Source organism: Saccostrea echinata, unplaced genomic scaffold (genome assembly GCF_033153115.1).
Source record: "Saccostrea echinata isolate AGI-Se365-2 ecotype Australia unplaced genomic scaffold, CSIRO_AGI_Sech_v1 ptg000029l, whole genome shotgun sequence".
NCBI lineage: Eukaryota > Metazoa > Mollusca > Bivalvia > Ostreida > Ostreidae > Saccostrea > Saccostrea echinata.
The window spans coordinates 12586963-12607323 of record NW_026889778.1 but is presented as its reverse complement, the minus strand read 5'-3'; the positions used below and the strand labels follow the sequence as shown (position 1 = coordinate 12607323).

Sequence of the window (20361 nt, the reverse complement as noted above, 5' to 3'; positions counted from 1 at the left end):
GGTCACATGGTCACCTGAGCATTTTATGCTCGATTTGACGAATACATGTACTGTGTAAATTATAGAATTATTTGGACTTTTTCCTTGGTAAGCCCAATATGAAGGAGTGTGCATTTAGAGGCAAACACCTTAGTGCGGGTATTACTGTCTCATGACAGCATCTAGTTTTATTTTGTTTTGTCGTATACAGGGTTAAGTTGTTGGTAATGAATAAAAAAAGTCTTCTTATAGGAAGGAAATTGGATGCGAAAACAATTTATTTTGCGTGCAGTCGCCGTATAAAAAACATATCTACACCATTCAGGAGATCCTGTGGAATTGTAGCCCTCTCCCGAAAACAGCAGATTAAAAAAATAACTATTACAGATAGGTTAAATGATATCCTAACAGTTTTTTTATTTATGTGTTTCTTCGAACACTCTATCTATAAATTGAAATCAATCCAAATTTTACATTGAATACTAACTGTTCTCATATAACAACACACAATATGTTTTAATATATTGCAACAATATCTTGACAATTTTGTTTCTAATTATTTTCAGTATGCTTTGTTAGTTCAGGAGCTGTATCAGGTATGAAATTATTTGTGTTCTCATTTAGTCTACGTGTCAATCACTTTAACATGTGTGATGCGTTAACGTGTGCTACTCTTTTATATTATATATGGTGCTGTGCGCCTCTTGTAAAACAAATTTGGCTGAAAAAATATCTAGAATACATATTTAGTAATTTTTTTCCTTAAAAAATAATACAAGAATTTTCATCATTTGATATCTTTTCAAAACCTCTGGTAATGCATGCTGATTTTTTTGTCTGTGAACTTCTAAAGGTACTATTACTTTAAATAAAGAATATCTTGAAAAATTATCAGTAGGTACAAGTAAGTTATGTAGGTTTCGTATGTTCTTAAGTTACATGAAAATTAACAGATCAGGACATTTACAATTCAGAGCTGAAAGAAAGCTAGATGTAAATCATATATATATATATGTTATGGAAATTATTCATTCATTCTCAGGATATTTAGGATGCTTCCAAGACCAACACAACCGAGTCCTGACCGGAAAGTATACACACACCAACTCCATGACTGTTGAAAACTGCAGAAAGATGTGTATGAAGGAAAACAACCAGTATTATGGTGTCCAGGTTCTTGAATTTATTAAAAAAAACACTTTTTATTGAATTGAATTCTACTGGAAATCATTGAATAGACCATGACATTTCAGGGTAATATCTTGGTAGGCTTCCTCTTGGTGCTTCTGTGGAGATGCTCTTACAAAATACGTTAAAAAACCAGAGGGAGAATGCAACATGAAATGCGTCGGGAATAAGAAGGAAATTTGTGGTGGAGGGTGGAGAATGAACATTTATAGAAACCCAGACTACAATAAAGGTTGGTATGTAGGGCACCCAGATGTGTAATCTGATTCACATTTCAGAGAAAAAGTACTCCTGGGATATTATCCAATGATTTCAGCTTGATGTGGCCAAAATCAGAATATCAAGAAACTTATTTGTTTTTGTTGTTTGTTTTTTTTTCATTCCCTTTGGATGCTAAGTCCGGAGACTATTGCTTACTTGATCTGGAATACAATCAATAAATGTCATGTTGGTAATACATAATTATGCATATCTTCTTCCTTCTTGAAATTTTGAAACTTGCATTATGTCTTACTATTTTTAAGATTCGGTCATCAAAGCGGGGCCCACGAACAAAGAAATTCATTGTAAAAGAACGTGTATTGCTAATATCGAGTCAGATTAAATTGAGCCAGGGCAGTATGAGAACACTTTTATCAATTAACAATGAAAAGAAATGTCTTAACTATTTCTGTAGCGAGGAAGTAGCTTTTCTTAGTCGACGTCGATTGCTTGTTTCCTTTATTTCGATAGCAGAGCTCAATGTATATCTTTCCAGGTTTCATTTGTTTCCAGGTGATCTAAATGACTGCAAAACGTAAAATTCTTTTTTTTTTTTTTTTTTTTTTTTTTTTTTGTTTTGTTTTGCTTTTTTTTTTGCAACTGTAATTTTTAAACTGAAACATAGACAGCTGGAAATCATAAACATTTGTTCGGCAAATTATACCCTTTGTTCACAGAATATTTAGGATGCTTCCAAGACCAACATAACCGAGTCCTGACTGGAAAGTATGCACACACCAACTCCATGACTGTTCAAAACTGCAGAGAGATGTGTATGAAGGAAAACAACCAGTATTATGGTGTCCAGGTTCTTGAATTTATTTAAAAACACTTTTTATTGAATTGAATTCTACTGGAAATCATTGAATAGGCCATAACATTTCAGGGTAATATCTTGGTAGGCTTCCTCTTGGTGTTTCTGCGGAGATGCTCTTACAAAATACGTTAAAAAATCAGAGGGAGAATGCAACATGAAATGCGTCGGGAATAACAAGGAAATTTGTGGTGGAGGGTGGAGAATGAACATTTATAGAAACCCAGACTACAATAAAGGTTGGTGTTTAGGGCACCCAGATGTGTAATCCAGTTTACTTTTCAGGAATAATCCATTTTGCATATTATTTAACGACCTCTATGATCTGCTTGATATGCCGAAAACAGAATTACATGAAGAAATAAAAGATAGTACAAAAGAGGTAGGCCAAAGTTTTTATCTCATTCTATTTCCTAGAAACGTTGATATTTTTTTCTGAGAGGTTTCGTTTGATTTTCTATAATTTTCGTCGAAAAACAATTAAATCTAGTTATATTCTAACAAAACTTTACCCTGTGCTCCTGAAACTTTCATATGAATTATTGGAAGAAGCTAAAGCAATTCCATGTCTATTCCTGGATTCTTCAACACCTAAAAACAGACAAGTGTTTTTGAATATGAATGTTTTTAAAACCACCACCTGTTACTCAAGATAATAATTCTGAATCAACCCGTCAAATCCCATTGCTTGAATTTGATGACAAAATTATGGACGCTGTAATTATAGCAACATTCTTAATCATATTAAAGTTCATTATTGTTTTCCACCATAGTTTAAATAAAGTAAACTTTTGTTTACTTCAGATATTCCCAAGCTATCTAAAACAAACTCCTCCAATTTTTTTTCTTCCCCTTCTTTCAATTATAATCAAGCTGGACACATCATAACTGGTGATATAGGTACGTATAAATCAGATAACGGCATAAATCTTCATATTAAAAGGTCCTAATTATAGGCTCAGGGAGCCCAGTTCTTTCACATCGCGATAGAACTTCATCTCTTATATTTCTAAATGAATTATGTCGAGAAGTATGCTAGGCGATTGGCTAAATATGGAGGGAAAGACATTGACACCCTGTCAGAATGGATTAAATGTTTTACATATAGGAGGGGTATTTGAAAAGTTCTGAGAACTGTTTGATAGAATATAAACTGTTTAACGGAAGTTAATGTGTTTGGTATCATTAGAAAGATCAGAAAAATGTACACATATTGTAATGTTACTTTGTATTTATTTGACTAACAAACTCTGAAAAGACGTCAGAATCCCGAGTGTTTAACATACTGTTCATCAAAATGACGTTACAAGAAACATAATTTCAGCTAAGTAAAATTTTAAAGTCAACATTCATTCATTACTCGGATGCACGCTAACGGACACAACTACCAGTAATGGTAGAATGTTTATATATACTACAGTCTATCATATGGAGGTTCTATTCAAGAGCTCTTATAGTTTTGAGGGATTTTAAGAGTGTGTCAAACATAGCATATTATTATCGAATCTCGCACTAAATATTGGAAAAAACAGACGTTGCTGTGAGATAATGACTAATTTGACAATCACAGGAGAATTGTGAAGGTGTTGCAGAATTTGCTGGCTTTTATTCGTCAGTATTTTAACCAGTTTGCGGGAACGAGTAAAGCTCAAAAGAGGATTAGCTAAGGGTATCTCATATTTTCTCAGAAAAAAACAAAATGGCGCCAATGTAGTTGAACCCCACTGTAACTCTATATGTTCGCAAATTTCAATTCATTGAAAAAAAATAAGATTGTACACGGCAATGTTACTCAGATTTGATTTTTTAATCAAGAGCCAAAATCAATCATGAGTTCCGGTGTAATGACGAAGAAAAGGTGATACCACCAATTCGAAAAGGTGATATAACCTATTCAAAAAAGTGAAGTCACCTATTCAATCTGAATGAATGAAATCAATTTTTCAAAAAGGTGATATCACAAAATGGCAATAAATACCCATTCGGCGCCTCATACAGTAGACATACATGTACACAATGATCCATACATAATGATCACGTAACGGCAGTTTTGTACCTGTGCACGTTAGTTCACTCGTTCGTTGGGAGGAAAGGTTTGTCCAACCGTTCCCATGGCTATGAAAAACAGTTTTAAAAATCTTAAATGTTAATGTGAAACTACTAGCCAAACTTGAAGATATTCGTTGACAATTTCTATCCCATGACAACGGTGATCAGTTTTAAAAATGAAAACATTTATTGAAAATCTAGAGTTACTGATCGTCATTCCTGAAACGTGTCCATACGTTTATCGAAGCCTTGTCCACGAAAATGTTTGAACAAAATAATAGGTCTCGCGATAACAATGAATCGTCCTGATTTATGCCCTGGACGAAAAAATAACAGCTTTAACCAATAGCTGCTGTGACGTATTTATTGTGCAATTTCTAATTTGTGAGCTGAGAACACAACAGGTTTAATAAAAAAAACACATGTAATGTTGTTAAAAAAAGGAGATAGATGAACAAGGCGTGTAGAACGCCCACAGGTTCACATATATAAAAATCAGATTCAATTTGTGACCTTAGTATTTACAGTAAAGTTATTATTTTTATGAAATTATGATTAACAAAACTTTTCTGAGGAACATTAGACATTCTTCCTGTCTAACTCTAGCTTCATGAAATTTTCTTTGAAAAATCTTTCCAAATGAGCCTTTGACAACTCTATTTCGATGTTCTCATGTGAAAAAAAACGCGATATTTCAGTATACTAAACACAAAGGATTTTGATGTCATTTGTGTACTAGAAGATTAATTTATGGAAAAGAAGAATAAGAATATCCTTGGACCCAGAGTGTATATTCCGGGGGAAGGGGGGTCCTGTCCACAAGCACCTGTGGTTTCTACGTCATATAAATAACAAAGTGACGTCTAAATTAAAGCAAAATTTCCAGCTCTTTTCAATGATACCAATTGCAAACTAATTAACTTCCCTTAAACGGAAAACAATTTATCAAACAGTTCTCAGAACTTTTTAAATGGCCCATCGAATACTGAAAAGTCGCATAGAAAATAAAAGGGCAAATTCGTAACTATCTATATTTCAGTTTTCAGTACACTGGAAGTGATAAAAGAATTAGAAAAATGTTTTGGTTCCAGCTGACAAAGCTTGTAACTGCATTTTAGAACTTGGTTATAACTCCACATCTTGTAATGCAACCTATACTCATAGTTCCCTTTTAAAGGATGAAATTCTTCAAAATCTCTTTTCAGTTTTAATTAAGCATTGAATCATTATTTTTTGAAAGATATAGTCTCATAACTGCAACGCTGTGTGCAAACAAATTGAGTAACGCGCGTTATGAAAAATTGTTTGCACACACAATTGCAGTTATGAGACTATATCTTTCAAAGAATTAATGATTCAATGCTAATATTTAAATTTTTAACTCCCTGTATTGACTTCAAATATGATTTATATTTCAAAATTCCTGTATTATCCTTCGGGTAAGTTACAATTAATGGAAGAGCCATTGTACGAGCTTCTGTTCAATGTGAGCGTGAATTTTGATTTTCGCTTATGACGTTGCACTTCCACGGCGTTCAACGTTTGTGACGTCAAAATAAAACGCATACTTTAACCTTTCGACCCTCTGTCTGTGTTATGCTGTTTTGAATGCCGTAGCTTTCCTCACACTTTATATGCAAAATACATGTAGAATGTAAATATGAACGTTTATCATTCCAGTCATTTGACGTTAGTTTGATTTACCGTACCTATAATGCTTTCAAAATTTCTTAAAATTCTTACAAACAAATATATATTACAGGGTCCAGTAAATGTTCAACCAAGCGCCTTTTCTTACACCTCATAAAAATATTTTCTGCTAGGAAGAAGAAATTTCAAAAGTACTGTTTTACACCATATTCCAAAAGTGGTGTAAATTAAATGAAGATTTAAAAAAGAAAAAAAAACTCCAAATAACTTCTGGAAAATTTAGAATCTTAAAAATTTTCAAACATCAAGAGCATCAATAGCTTCACGATAAATTAAAAAGCAGGCTTTTTGAAATCACAGAAAAGTGCTTCCTCAATATAAAGGGAACTCGTAAATTTTCATATCTTGTGGTTGGTCTTCTGGAAAATTACTTTGTTAATCATCATTCTGATTCTACAGATAAGTGCTCTGAATTGATATTAAAAAGTGCTGGCGTTCCTCATTGACAACATCCATGTTATTTTTTGGAGACCAGGTATTCCAACAATCTGCTGAAAATCCCAATGGGTCTTATGTTGTCGCCCGCGTGGCGCAGTGGTTAGAGCGTCTGCTCTAGAGTCGCGGGACAAGGGGTTGATCCTTACGTCGCGGGTTCGAATCCCACTGCGGGACGTGGAGACCGGTCCTTCGGATGAGACCGTATAAACCGAGGTCCCGTGTCGCAGTAGGTGCTGGCACGAAAAAGATCCCTCACTGCTCATTGGCCCTAAGAGCCGAGTATAGGTCAAAATTTGCAGCTCTCCACCGGCAAGTGGTGGCGTCTCCATACGAGTGAAAAATTCTCGAGAAGGACGTTAAACAACATACAATCAATCAACCAATGGGTCTTACATGTATTGTTCGCCTTTATTAGCCAGCCTGTTTTTTTTATTACAGTTACTATGAAGCAAAATCTATTAAAGAAAATCTTCATGAGAAGAATAAAACTCTTCCTTTGGCCTTCAATTAAACATTAATATATATCGACGACCTTTTATCAACTAAGAATGGTTATTTTCATTTACATGCCGACTCGATATATCCAAGAGAGCTCGAAATTAAGGACACAACAGGGTCTGCGACTTCTGTGTCATACTTGGATGTTTACCGACTATAGACGATAATAGTCATAAGTTATCTTAACGATCATCATCTTTTCCTTAATTATTTACAGTAAGCTTCTTTTATAACGTTTTCGGTTATAAAGTATCTCCGGATGTAAAGTAGCCATTCCGTAGTCCCGGCAGAGTGACTATAAATTTCATTGGAAAAAAACACCGCTTACAACGTATTTGTTTATAACGTAGTATCGCTTATAAAGTATTAGAAATTTGGTCCCGTTACATAATTACACCTCTTATAACGTATTGACACCTGGTTTCACACCTTTTCTATCAGCTCGCTGACCGCTGACCGCGGATTAGTCACGGTTTGTTAACTTCAAAGCTGCTCCGTAATGGGTGTTTTTGTAACGAGGTCTCTTTGCTGTTTCAGGTACATGAATTAAAATAAATTGTTTGAATAAAGTTCATCAGGTAGATGTTTTAATAATAAATTGTTTGAATAAAATTTATCTTCGAGTCAGTAAAATTTTGAAATGGCGTCTCCGGCTAAGATGAAGGCTGTGTCTCTTGATACGAAATTGCAAATAATTGAAGCAATAAATGCCGGATCTAAGTCCAAATGCAAGTAATATGACCGAAAATGACATAATTGACCAAGTCAAAGAAAAATACAGCGATTTAAAATCAACAGACCGCGACGACAGCGAGGACGACGATCCAGTGCCTGACACATGTGTACGATCTTCCAAAACGATCAAAGGGCATCTGTCAGAAATCACAACTTTTGTAAACTCGTTCGAAGGGGTTGACGACAATGTTTTCTCCGCGCTTGCAACTCTGGAGACTTTTGTTAATAAATGTAGCCAAGCCAAACAGAAAAACATTACGGACTTTTTGAAATGATCTGAGATCAATTAAGATTGTACAGCACTAACTAAGCGATTTTGAAATAATTTATACATGTAGTTTGTGAAAATAAAATGTTACTGAATATTTATCTTTTTTAATATAAGAAAATATAAGAAATGAAACCAAATGTACCTGTAAATCACTCATATGCCTGTAAATCAATTTTTTACATAGTATACATACTTTTAAAAATATTAATAACACACTATAGCGGTTTGGAACTTCCGGTCTCCGTTTATAACGTACACCAGTTATAACGTAGGATTTATCACAGTCCCCTGAGATACGTTATAAAAGAAGTTTACTGTATGTAGCAATATTCTAACATCACCTGCACATGGTATTTATGTATCCCTACTGATTCGATATCAAAGAGCATGATCTGAATATAATATGATCAATTTTTAAACCGAGGCAAGCTACTGACGAGTAAGTTGTTACAAGGATTTCAACAACCCCGTCAGTTTTTTTTTTGCATATTGTACGATCGTTATAATAATTTTATTTCTAAAAACAAATTATCGTTGAGTCGTTTTTGCAGACATTTTTCACACCATTTGTCATTGCTTTTATGCTATATTTGATCAGGGAGTACTCCATCTACCTTATCAATACATAAGGGTCATTGCGGATGTGACCAGTCGACAGGAATGCTTACTCCTCCATGACAATTGAACTCACCTCTGATATTTTTAGACGTCCATGATTCCTTTGTTTACTGGATTTGTAAGATTGACCACTGTTAGTTATCTTGAAGTTTTACATACGAAATTTCTCCTTGTATGTAATATCAAAGAAAAACAGATACACATTTTTACCCACATAATTTGATATTTAGCCTATCAGATCCCTGTAAAATGAGGATGAAATCACATATTCAATTGAGAATGAGTGTTGTTTAAAAAATTACCATTTAATATATTGCAAGTGTATTGCTGTGTATAAAGATAACTCGTCTGTTACTATAACTTAGCGAAGAATATTGATACGGATATCTTTGAGTGCACTGATGTAAATATGAAACAAATAAAGCTCGAGAATGACAAATTAACATGAAAATCTGCTACAATTTAAAGCCTTTTTGAAGAAAACGTACGTTGCAAATTGAACAAAAAATCGATAGAATGATTGAAAGGGAACAAAGATTAAAATGTAGCAAAATAAGGAAAACTGGAGCACAGTTTTAAGATATTTTGGAGATTCGAAAATTTCAGTGCAAAAAAATTAAAAGAATCAGTACATGATGTTATAATACGAGGGTTGTCGGAGAAAAAACGCGAACTTTTTTAATATTTGATTAACCACATGAGCAAAATTATTCATTTTTGGCATAATGTTGGAAAATTATATTTTTGTCATTTTGCCTAAATAATATAAGGTTCCTAGGTCATATGCATTTATAAACAACATTTAAAGGGTACTAAATATCGGTGGTCAGCGCACGGCAATTCTTGACTTTCAAAAATAGCATTGACAGAAATGTTTTCTTCGTTACCAGGCTATACGGAAATATATTGTGACAAAATTATATCATTAGAAACTTTATGATCCAGAGTACTGGTATATAAAAAAATCAATACTATGACATCGTAAATAACACAAATATGACGGTTTATGCACAAACACTATTTATTAGATATGGTCAAAAAGGGCGGCGTCGAGCAATTATGCGGCGCACCAAATTATCACTCAGTGTTGTGTGAAGCTTGGTATGACTCCTGTTCATACGGAAAAAGACCTGGGATCGGGGGAACGACAAAAATACATTTATCGATCCATTTATACATAGTAAAAGAGATTCAAAGATGAATGCACTAGTTATCCGATGGAAGAAGCGTTTGGTAGACAAATAAAAATGACGAAAAACTGAAAAGGATGGAGCTGGACGTCATACGTGGATACATGTACCACCGTTAATAATTCGAGCAGTTAGGCTTATGATTTGGGTGGGAAATTATCTATTTTAAAAAAAAAAAATATTCCTTGATTTATTCTCAACTGTAGTACTTGTGAAATCGATAACTCTGTAACTAAAACAAAATAAAATGCAGTAACGAATTTATGCTTCGAACGAATTTTTCAAGACACACGATTCCTTACGTTTTGACGTCGTCGGTGTTGCGCTGGACATATTGTAGCTTTTTCAACTGATTCGTTTACCAAAGAAAAAAATGTTATTGATAAGAGATATTTTACTGAATTTTCTGTGAATTATTCAGTTAAAGTTATTTTAAATGTATGTAATTTTTTTTTAACTTTATTATATTAGTGGAACAAAAAATATTGAAAATGTTTGCGTTTTTCTAAGACAACCCTAAGGGCTTGTATTTGACTTTGACTTCTAGATATGACCTTTATTGTACTTAAAACAGAGAGACTTCTCGTGCACATGTCCAAATATCTGTTTTCTACTATAAAGGAATCAGAGGTTTCTTATTATTTAATTACATAGGGTTTAATCGCATTTATATGGGGGTAAATACATCCTAAATGTCCAAACTTTGGGATGTCTCCATTTGTTAAAAGATAGGGTAAACACATGTCATAGTTTATAATTTTTTTTAAAGATCATTGATCATTGACATTAGACTGTTTTTATTCTTCATTTCTTGTTCGTTTTAGAAAAAAAGAAATTAAAACTGATTTCACAGGTGTGTTACACTACCCTGAGTCTCGTTTTCTAATTCCCAATGGAAGTCCGGAAACTTGTTAGTTTGTTAATGTAGAGTAAATGACAACTCATATCTTCATTGAAGTGAAACTTGAAATTTTTATAATTTTTAAGATTCGATCAGTAAAGCGGGACAAATGAACAAAGGAATTTACTATAGGAGAAACTACATTTATTTGTCAATTTCAAATCCTACAAGAATGAATTGGCAAAGAGTAGAAGGAAAGCGCTTTATCTAGTAACAGTGAAAGAAAGTGTCACTAATCTTTCAATAGATATGGAAATAACTAGATCTTCTAAAAGTGTCTAGATTACATTTATTTTCTTAAGAAAGCAAAGATCAGTGTATATCTTTTCAGGTCTGATAATATGTTTCAAATAGATCAATAAATTACTTGAAAACATCAATATTGAATTTGGAAGGGGAATTTTCAAAGTGAAACAAAACGTAAATTTATCCATTTGTTCGCAGGATATTTAGGATGCTTTCAAGATCAACACAACCGAGTCTTGACTGGAAAGTATGCACACACGAACACCATGACTGTTCAAAACTGCAGAGAGATGTGTATCAAGGAAAACAACCAGTATTACGGTGTCCAGGTTCTTGAATTTATTAAAGAAAACACTTTTTATTGATTTGAATTCTACTGCAAATCATTGAATAGGCCATAAACATTTCTGATCATATCTTGGTAGGCTTCCTCTTGGTGTTTCTGTGGAGATGCTCTTACAAAATACGTTAAAAAACCAGAGGGAGAATGCAACATGAAATGCGTCGGAAATAAGAAGGAAATTTGTGGTGGAGGGTGGAGAATGAACATTTATAGAAACCCAGGCCACAATAAAGGTTGGTATGTAGGGCACCCAGTAATGTAATCTAATTCACATTTCAGAAAAAAGCACTACTGGCATATTATCCGATGGTTTGTGCTTGATGTGGCCGAAAACAGAATATCAAGAAACTTCTTTCTTTTTTTTTTTTTATTTCCTTTGGATGCTAAGTCCGGAGACTATTGCTTACTTGATCGAGAATAAAATCAATAAATTTCATGTTGGTAACGCATATGCATATCTGCTTTCTTCCTGAAATTTTGAAACTTGCCTTATGCCTTACTATTTGTAAGATTCGGTCATCAAAGCGGGGCCCACGAACAAAGAAATTCATTGTAGAAGAAAGTGTATTGTTAATATCGAGTCAGATTAAATTGAGTCAGGGCAGTATGAGAACACTGTTATCAATTAACAATGAAAAGAAATGTCATAACTATTTCTGTAGCGAGGAAGAAGCCTTTTCTAATGAGACGCCGATTACTTGTTTCCTTTATTTTGAAGGTAGAACTCAATGTATATCTTTCCAGGTTTGATTTGTTTCCAGGTGATCTAAATGACCGCAAACGTAAAAATAAAATTCTTTCTTCTTCTTCTTTTTTTTTCAAATGTTATTTTTAAACTGAAACATAGACATTTTGAAATCAAATACATTTGTTACGCAAATTATACCCTTTCTTCTCAGGATATTTAGGATGCTTCAAAGACCAACATAACCGAGTCCTGACTGGAAAGTATGCACACACCAACTCCATGACTGTTCAAAACTGCAGAGAGATGTGTATGAAGGAAAACAACCAGTATTACGGTGTCCAGGTTCTTGAATTTATTGCAGAAGACACTTTTATTGATTTGAATTCTACTGCAAATCATTGAATAGGCTTTAAACATATTTGGTCATATCTTGGTAGGCTTCCTCTTGGTGTTTCTGTGGAGATGATCTTACAAAATACGTTAAAAAACCAGAGGGAGAATGCAACATGAAATGCGTCGGAAATAAGAAGGAAATTTGTGGTGGAGGGTGGAGAATGAACATTTATAGAAACCCAGACTTCATTAAAGGTTGGTACGTAGGGCACCCAGATGTGTAGTCTAAATTACATTTCAGAAAAAAAATTACTACTGGCATATCATCAAATTTGCTTGATGTGGCCGAAAACAGAATGTCAAGAAACTTCTTTCTTTTTGTCTTTTATTCCCTTTGGATGCTAAGTTCGGAGATTAATCATTCTGAATCTGGAATACGATCATTAAACTTCATGTTGGTAACGCATATGCATATCTTCTTTCTTCCTGAAATTTTGAAATTTGCCTTATATCTTACTATTTTTAAGATTCGGTCATCACACCGGGACCTACGAACAAAGAAATTCAATGTTGAATAAAGTGTATTGTTAATATCCAGTCAGATTAAATTGCGTCAGTGCATTATGAGAACACTGTTATCAAGTAACGATGAAAAGAAATGACATAACTATTTCTGTATCGAGGTTCTACTTCTTTGATATTTTAAATAATTTCTATTGGGTAACAGGAAACTGTTTAATATCTGCAAATATGGCAGAAGGTTGGAATTATATTTAAAAGATTTTCAAAAAATTTCATAAAAATATCGCTTAAAGGTTTGGCCATAACCCGTCTGAAAACGTTTTAAAATGGTACAATGGTAATCCAAAATGTGTTTAAAACATTTCTGAAACGTTCACCCTGAAGAAACTTTTTACAACTGCAACAAAATGTTTTGAAAATGTTTAGTGCTACTTGTGGTTGATATTGAAATATATTAACATTTGCTTTGTTTTTCTACTAAGCCAACTGTGAAATTGAATTGGAATTCATTTTTGTGTATACTCACGCGTAGAAATATACACAGTGAATCTCGCGCTATAGTGACGTCAAATTGAGGCTACAGAGACGTTAATAAAAATGTAACGATATAGGGCAGCAAGAAATTCAAATATTGAGTATATTATTGGTGCTTATTAACTCGCAAAATGTAAATATAAGGGATGTTTTTAAGTTCAGTCTGAGTATTGGTGTGTAAATCACACAGACTTGCACGTAGGCATATATTTCATGAAGCGCTAGCGCGCTTCATGAAATATGCCTACGTGACAAGTCTGTGTGATTTACACACCAATAACTCACACAAAACTTAAAAACATTCCTTAAGTGACTTTTTTCCAGAAAATTGTTCTCTCCTATAGATCAATTCTTTTGTTGCGATGAATACATTCTTCGACAAACTTTTAGATCAAAGCTCGTAATGACCTTATTCGCATATACATTCTGCCCCTGTGTCGTATTCAGACTAACATGTTTCGTATCAAATGTTTTGCCTTATTTATATATTAATTTTTATTACATATAAATTTGAAACTACATGTACATTGTATCAATACTTGGGACTTACGGTGGGTGTTGGTCGACAGGAGATGTTTTCTCCTCCTAGTCACCTGATCGAACCTCTGGTGTTCTCAGAAATTTGTTTTCACCCTGTTCACAATTCGAATGATTTACAGGATTTATGAGATTGATCACTGTTCTTTATCATTTTGCTTTTTTGGAGAGAGGGCCAGGATACCTTTGAATCGAAGTTTATAAGAATTTTCAAGTATAATATCGCAAAGTTTACGATAAATGAAATATGAAGATAACGAACAGTAATCAAGCTGAAAAGTCCATTAAATCAATACAAATTTGGAGCACAACAAACGCGGGCCTCTTAAATATCAGAGGTGGGATCAGATACATGTATCATGGAGGAGTAAGCATCTCCTGTCGACCGGTCACACCCGCCGTGTACTCCTTGTCATAAGAAGGATCCGTACACAATTCAGTAAAAAAATGATAATTTATCAAATTGTATGAAAAACGACTGTTAACATTTGACTGAATAATTAGATTGTATTTGCTGACAAGGTCATTGTATCGACCATAGCATTTTGCGAAATATTGACATTAAACCATATTTGTTAATAGCTTGCTTCATTTCATAAATGGGTCGTACGTAGAACATGCTCCTGAGTAACGAATCAACAGGTTAAGATAAACTCCATATGCAAGTGATAATGGTGTACTGCTACATAAATCAGGGAACTTAACGATAATAAGTTAAAGTCATCATTCGTATCATAAAGTTTTGTTGTTAGGTTACCATTAACATCTCTTTCTAGTAAAATATCCAAATATGAAACAGATGTCTCAGACTCTGTTGTATTTCAAGTTATTTCAAGTTCAAAGGGATATATCAAACCAATGTAGTTGCAAGAAGTACCAAAGGAAATTCTGTCAGATTGATGGAAGACTTGATCTCCAAAAACTACAGAGATATTGTCAATCAAAAATAGAGGAAAAATTATTTTCCATAAAACCCAAGTCAACAAATATTTTCAGAAATTTTGATATATTTAATATTGTTTTTCTACTTACAGGTTAAGATTAGAATTGTGAATAAATCGGTGAACTCAACAAAGTCATCATCTTTCCTTGATGCTGTTTTCTGTAATTTTTGTCATGAATTAAATGCTGCAATGAAGAATTTTTGTTTCATATCGTCCGACATCCTTACTAGAAATCGAAATAAACTATACATATGCGTCTCTCATTCCTTTTAATTTCTTTTTCCATTTAAAAACAGTTACCCTGGATGTATTTAATTTCTCTGTATAGCTTTTAAAAACATTTCCTGGAGCTATGCCAATTTTTTCCAGGGATGAAACTTTGCAATGTTGGAAAAAGACATCCTCCCTTCTCAAGGCATTTTTAACGACAAATTTGTTTGGACATTACACATAAAAGTTACAATTAGATTTCATAGAACCCCCAGAATGAGGTAGAAATTGAAAATTTTACTTAGCAATTGCATCATACCATGTGATTGTTCATATCAAACTTGCCAGTGGAGGGCTACACAAAGGGATTTTAAATTTACTCTCTAAGTGTTTTAATCTTATCCTATCTTTTTAGCATATTTCTATATAACTGATGATCAATCTTTAAAGCCGTTGGCGTGACCCTAATTTTCACATTACAAAAAATTCAAATTCAATTCTTTAAATAGAGCGCTGTTATGGAAATTAGCCGAAAAAATATGCATAAAAATCTGAAAAATATTTATGTTTCCTTGGATACGTACCCTTGTATGTAGATTCCCAAAACTTTTATGATTACATGTAATATACATGAACAACTAACCTGACTTTCAATGTTGACTACCACCTAATCTCTAACTGGATGCAAAATGCTGGCACATAGGATTTAATATTGATATAAAATTAACAAAATTGAACATTTTCCCTTCTTGGTAACCATAGCAACAGTGTTGTATTTTTCAACAAACTTTATCAATATATGATATTCAACTTTAGTTCTACCAGATAAATACTATTCAAGGTAAGTAAAATAATATGTTTCTTGATTAAAAGGTAAGTAAATTCCTAAAGCAGCAAAAAATATCACTTTAAACAACTGGTACGTTGTTTCCATGGTTACACTGCAAAGTAACAATTAATCCCATTTTTTTTTATGTTGTCGGTGTTGCAAGGTCCTAAGGATGTATATGTGCCAGCCATGAATTTTATTGTTTTTCCTCAAGACAGTAGCATTAACCCAATCTTAGCAACAGATTTTGCATGGTTACACTGTGTAACCATTGCAACCATGAAAGTTATTTTTAGCCAATACCTAATTACTTAAGGTCAAATAGTTTTATTGTTTTTCTTTGGATGTTGATTGAGTTTGATCATGTAATATCTATAATTAGTGAATGTTGAGCGTTTTTCAGCATTTTTCAGCATATAAAATGCATTCCAAATGTACCATAAGTGGCAACAAGGTGTCATGTTTTTGTGAGAATGCTTTGCTTGTTTTTCTTAGTCTTTATTAAGGGTTTATAAAGATTTAAAGTAGCTGAAAATCTCAATTTTTTCAACTTTTCTAGCTGTTACCATGGCAACAAAGACACATAGCAACGAAATTTTATTAGATATATGTTTCTGGTGTTAAGTTGTTATAATGGGCAAAGTTTCATCAAAATCGGTGACCATGCGTGGCAAAGAAGTTTAAGTGGTTACAGAGAATCGCTATTAACTCGTAGAAGAAAACTTGTCCGTGTCGACGAATAATCGACGAACATCATATTCAATTTGTCAACACGGCCAGTGCTTGTTATGCGACCGAAGCATCCAAAAATAAGAATTCAATGTTTAATCTAAAGCATTGTGTACGATGACCGAAGAGAGGACAGTCTAAAGATTATTTCTTGAATGATAATGTTAATTAATGAATTAGTGACTTTTCATGAGAGTGTAAAGACAAATGACCGTGACTTCATCAACTTACAGTGTACGATGAAGGGACAGAAACAGGTATATATTATAAAATGGTAGATAAAGAGAGGTCTGTTTAAAAGGAAATCAGATTAATACTGATAGATTAAGACATATGCTTTGTTTGTTTTTTTTTTTTTTTTGTTTTTTTCCAAAAAGAATATACTTGTAAATTAAATACTGTTTATACTTGTATGTCAATGTAAATCCATAAAGCAATTTTTTTTCACGTGTATCCATTTTATTATTAAAGCAACTTAAATAAATCACGATCGTTACAATTGACACCAAAATTAAATAAAACATTGACCTCTGATCTTTACAAACAACAAAAGGCAAAAATACATGTACAACAAAGATTTAATTTTGATATCCTCTAAGCAATTACAAATTATATTTTATTTATTTAGTTTTAAGTAAAGACGCCATAAATTAAAAGTAAAGGAAACATTCAAACATTTAAACTATTCTAATGATTCTATTTTCAATATTTCTGATATTCGGCATCTGGGGCTCGTTTCTCAAAAAGTCGTAGATTTGGCCCAAATTATTCTGACTAAATAGGTTACGCAAACATTTATACGGGTCTAAATCGCGTTTCAGAAAGCGGCGTAAGACTTGACCTAATACACAAAGACTGAGACCTCTCCGCAAAGTACTAAGCATGCGCAAATCGTTTTTATTTGGTTAAGAGACTATGATTACATGTGGCGTATCAAAGAATTAAATTTTTGTTTGATTGTTTGTTTCTTGTTTAACGTCCCTCTCGAGAATTTTTCAGTCATATGGAGACGCCACCACTTGCTGGTGGAGGGCTACAAATTTTGAGCTGTACTCGGTACTCAGGGCCATTGAGCAGTGAGGTATCTTTTTCGTGCCAGCACCTACTGTGACACGGGACCTCGGTTTATACGGTCTCACCCGAAGGACCGGTCTCCACGTCGGACAGTGGGATTCAAACCCGCGACGTAAGGATCAACTCCTTACTCCGCGACTCTAGAGCAAACGCTCTAACCACTGCGCCACGCGGGCGACTCAAATTATTAATAATACACTAAAAACTAGGAAGTAAATCACAGTCAGAAAGCATGAGCGCGTGCATGTGTTGTCTCTTCAATTAGACATACTACGAAAATCCATTTGAATATTCTAGGTCAAAGCATTTTATTTAATAACTATTTTTGTATGCTGAGATATACATGCATATACAAATTTTTAAAAAAAATGTATATAGCTACAAATTTACAAAAAAGAAAATATACGTATTACTGCTTGTGATATTTCGGTATACATTCCAACTCAAACAATGTACTTAGCATACGTACTTGTGAAAAATTGAAATAAACTATGGAAAAATAAAATCAATTTTCCTTTCAATATTTAATCACATTGTCTTTTCACTTATTGTTTTACATTAAAATAAGTACACATAAAGTAGTTGCAAAGGAATGGAAAATGAACAATTATGAAATCATATATTACTAATATACGAATAAAAAATATTTTTGAAAAATAATTAGTTGAATTGCATTTATAATTTCATATTAGAATTATCAATTCTAATTGAATTAGACTTATTGGCATTCAAGCTGATACATTTATTATAATATTACACTTAATACATGTTGCATTGACATGATAATGTATACAGCCCATGCAGATATACGCATAGATACATGTACGCATTAAAATGTATAGCTTTTTTCTATACAGAAATTCATTTTAAAAAAAACTCATTTCCAAACAAAAGTTGGTATGAGAAAAGTACGATACATTGTAAATTAATACAAATCAAGTACATATTTAAAAAAAAATGACAGACTCTGGTGCACATCTTACACCATGACAGGTACTCCTTCGAAACAAAAAACAGTTTTATGAACAAGATATTTTAATAACTGGAGCATTTTGCAAATTAACTATTTTCTGTTCCATGATTTGTGAAGGGGAAATCAACATAAAAGCTGAGTAAGCTTAGTTGCTGGCATGCTTACTGAAAATTTCTCACTATCGAAAATATTGTGTGAAGACTCTCATTCAACTTTATCCAATTAAATTTTTTCTGGAACCTAGCATCGTTTTTCAAAGAGTCAATATGTGTGTGTTGGGGGGAGTGTCTTAAATATTCAGCAACTCTGACAGTATGAGAAAAGAAAAGTAATAAGAGTGGGGACAAGCAAAAATTACCACTCAGTTTAAAAAAAAAAACACTTTTGCATGTACCGAGAAACGCTGGGACAATTGCAGCCCACCTCCCCGTAATACGCGTTTTTTTTTTTTTTTTTTTTTTTTTTTTTTAAAAATCCCTGACACTTTTTAATGTATTGCACAGTTTCACAATTTAAAATTATCTCTAGTTCAAGTCTGCATCCCTGATGGATTTTTTACAACCTTTCTTCTTACCTATATAATTATATATTTCAAGATTTTTGCAAATCATACTTGTTTATGAATAGGTTTTGTCGTGAACCTGTAGATTAGGTTTTCTTTGATTATTTTTTAGCAAAGCATTTAGCTTTTTTAAAGTTGTAAACAGACTAAAAACTTACGCCTACTCATGACCAGGCATAGATTTAAGCCATGGTTTAATCTCGTCTTCAATCTCCGCCTTTTTGCGAAACGCAACTTAGTCCGATATCCAGGTTTATTCACTGATTTAGTCCGGACTAAGCTTACGCCTGGCCGTAGGCCTTTTTAAGAAAAGGGCCTCTGCTGTTCAAAAAAAAATTAATTTCTTTCTTCATTTACAAGCTGATTGCCCCCTCCCCCTTTGTTGCTGTAAGGTCGAGCACTGGCAAATTTGAGGATTTGATTGAAAAAATGTAAAATGTACCAAAAAGTAAGAAAAAAACTAACCCCCATCCCGAAATAGGATTTTTTTTAGGTTGCCCCTTCCCCACTTTTGAAAAAGTTCTTACATACCAGAAATCATCAATATACATATTACAATGTACGCTGAAATATTGTTGAATAATATCTTTCATATACCACTGGTTACAGTTAAGGCATCAGATCTATTGGAGACGTATAATTTTAACTCGCATTGAGGATGTCAGTCTTTCATGAGCAAATGCATATTGTTTAATTGGACAATTCAAGCTATCCTCTTCCTCTTAAAAATCTGAGAGCTCTTAACATTTCCCCGAAGATCAGCTGAATTATACGTGTCAGAGTTGTCAATCAAATTTTTTTGACATCTGAATCTCATTACTATGGTGTTATTATACTTCATTTCAACTTTATTTCTCAAACACGTCAGAACGTTAAGCACATCAGCTGGAGATAATGAAATTATAAGCAAAATCATCAGTCCAATCAGAATAAATCTAAGAAAAATACTTAAGGAAAGTTCACTATCTTCTTGAAAATAACCTTTCAACTCTGCATAAAAAATGACTAGTAGGTTCAGAAGAATTTGACCAATTGCCAGAAGTGTTTGATATGTAGCGCGAAAAATGTTGTAGAGCTCATCAAGCAGTACTTCAACTACTAGCCTATAAATACTTTTGATAGGCATTTTTAAGATAAAAAAAACGAGGCCAAAAAATTCAAACAATATCGACAGCAATGTATTCA

The 20361-nt window shown here is 33.2% G+C and overlaps 1 protein-coding gene across 1 annotated transcript; it reads left to right on the top strand.

Moving 5' to 3' along the window:
- The first annotated feature begins 551 nt into the window (after window positions 1-551).
- LOC133194513 (uncharacterized) lies at window positions 552-14983 on the top strand. Its single transcript, XM_061330454.1, has 10 exons — window positions 552-575; window positions 1022-1152; window positions 1249-1399; window positions 2106-2236; window positions 2331-2481; window positions 11097-11227; window positions 11324-11474; window positions 12141-12271; window positions 12367-12517; window positions 14890-14983. Exons 2-10 carry the CDS (start codon window positions 1090-1092, stop codon window positions 14892-14894), a joined length of 1065 nt encoding a protein of 354 aa, XP_061186438.1. The 5' UTR covers window positions 552-575; window positions 1022-1089; the 3' UTR covers window positions 14895-14983.
- The last annotated feature ends 5378 nt before the right edge of the window (window positions 14984-20361 follow it).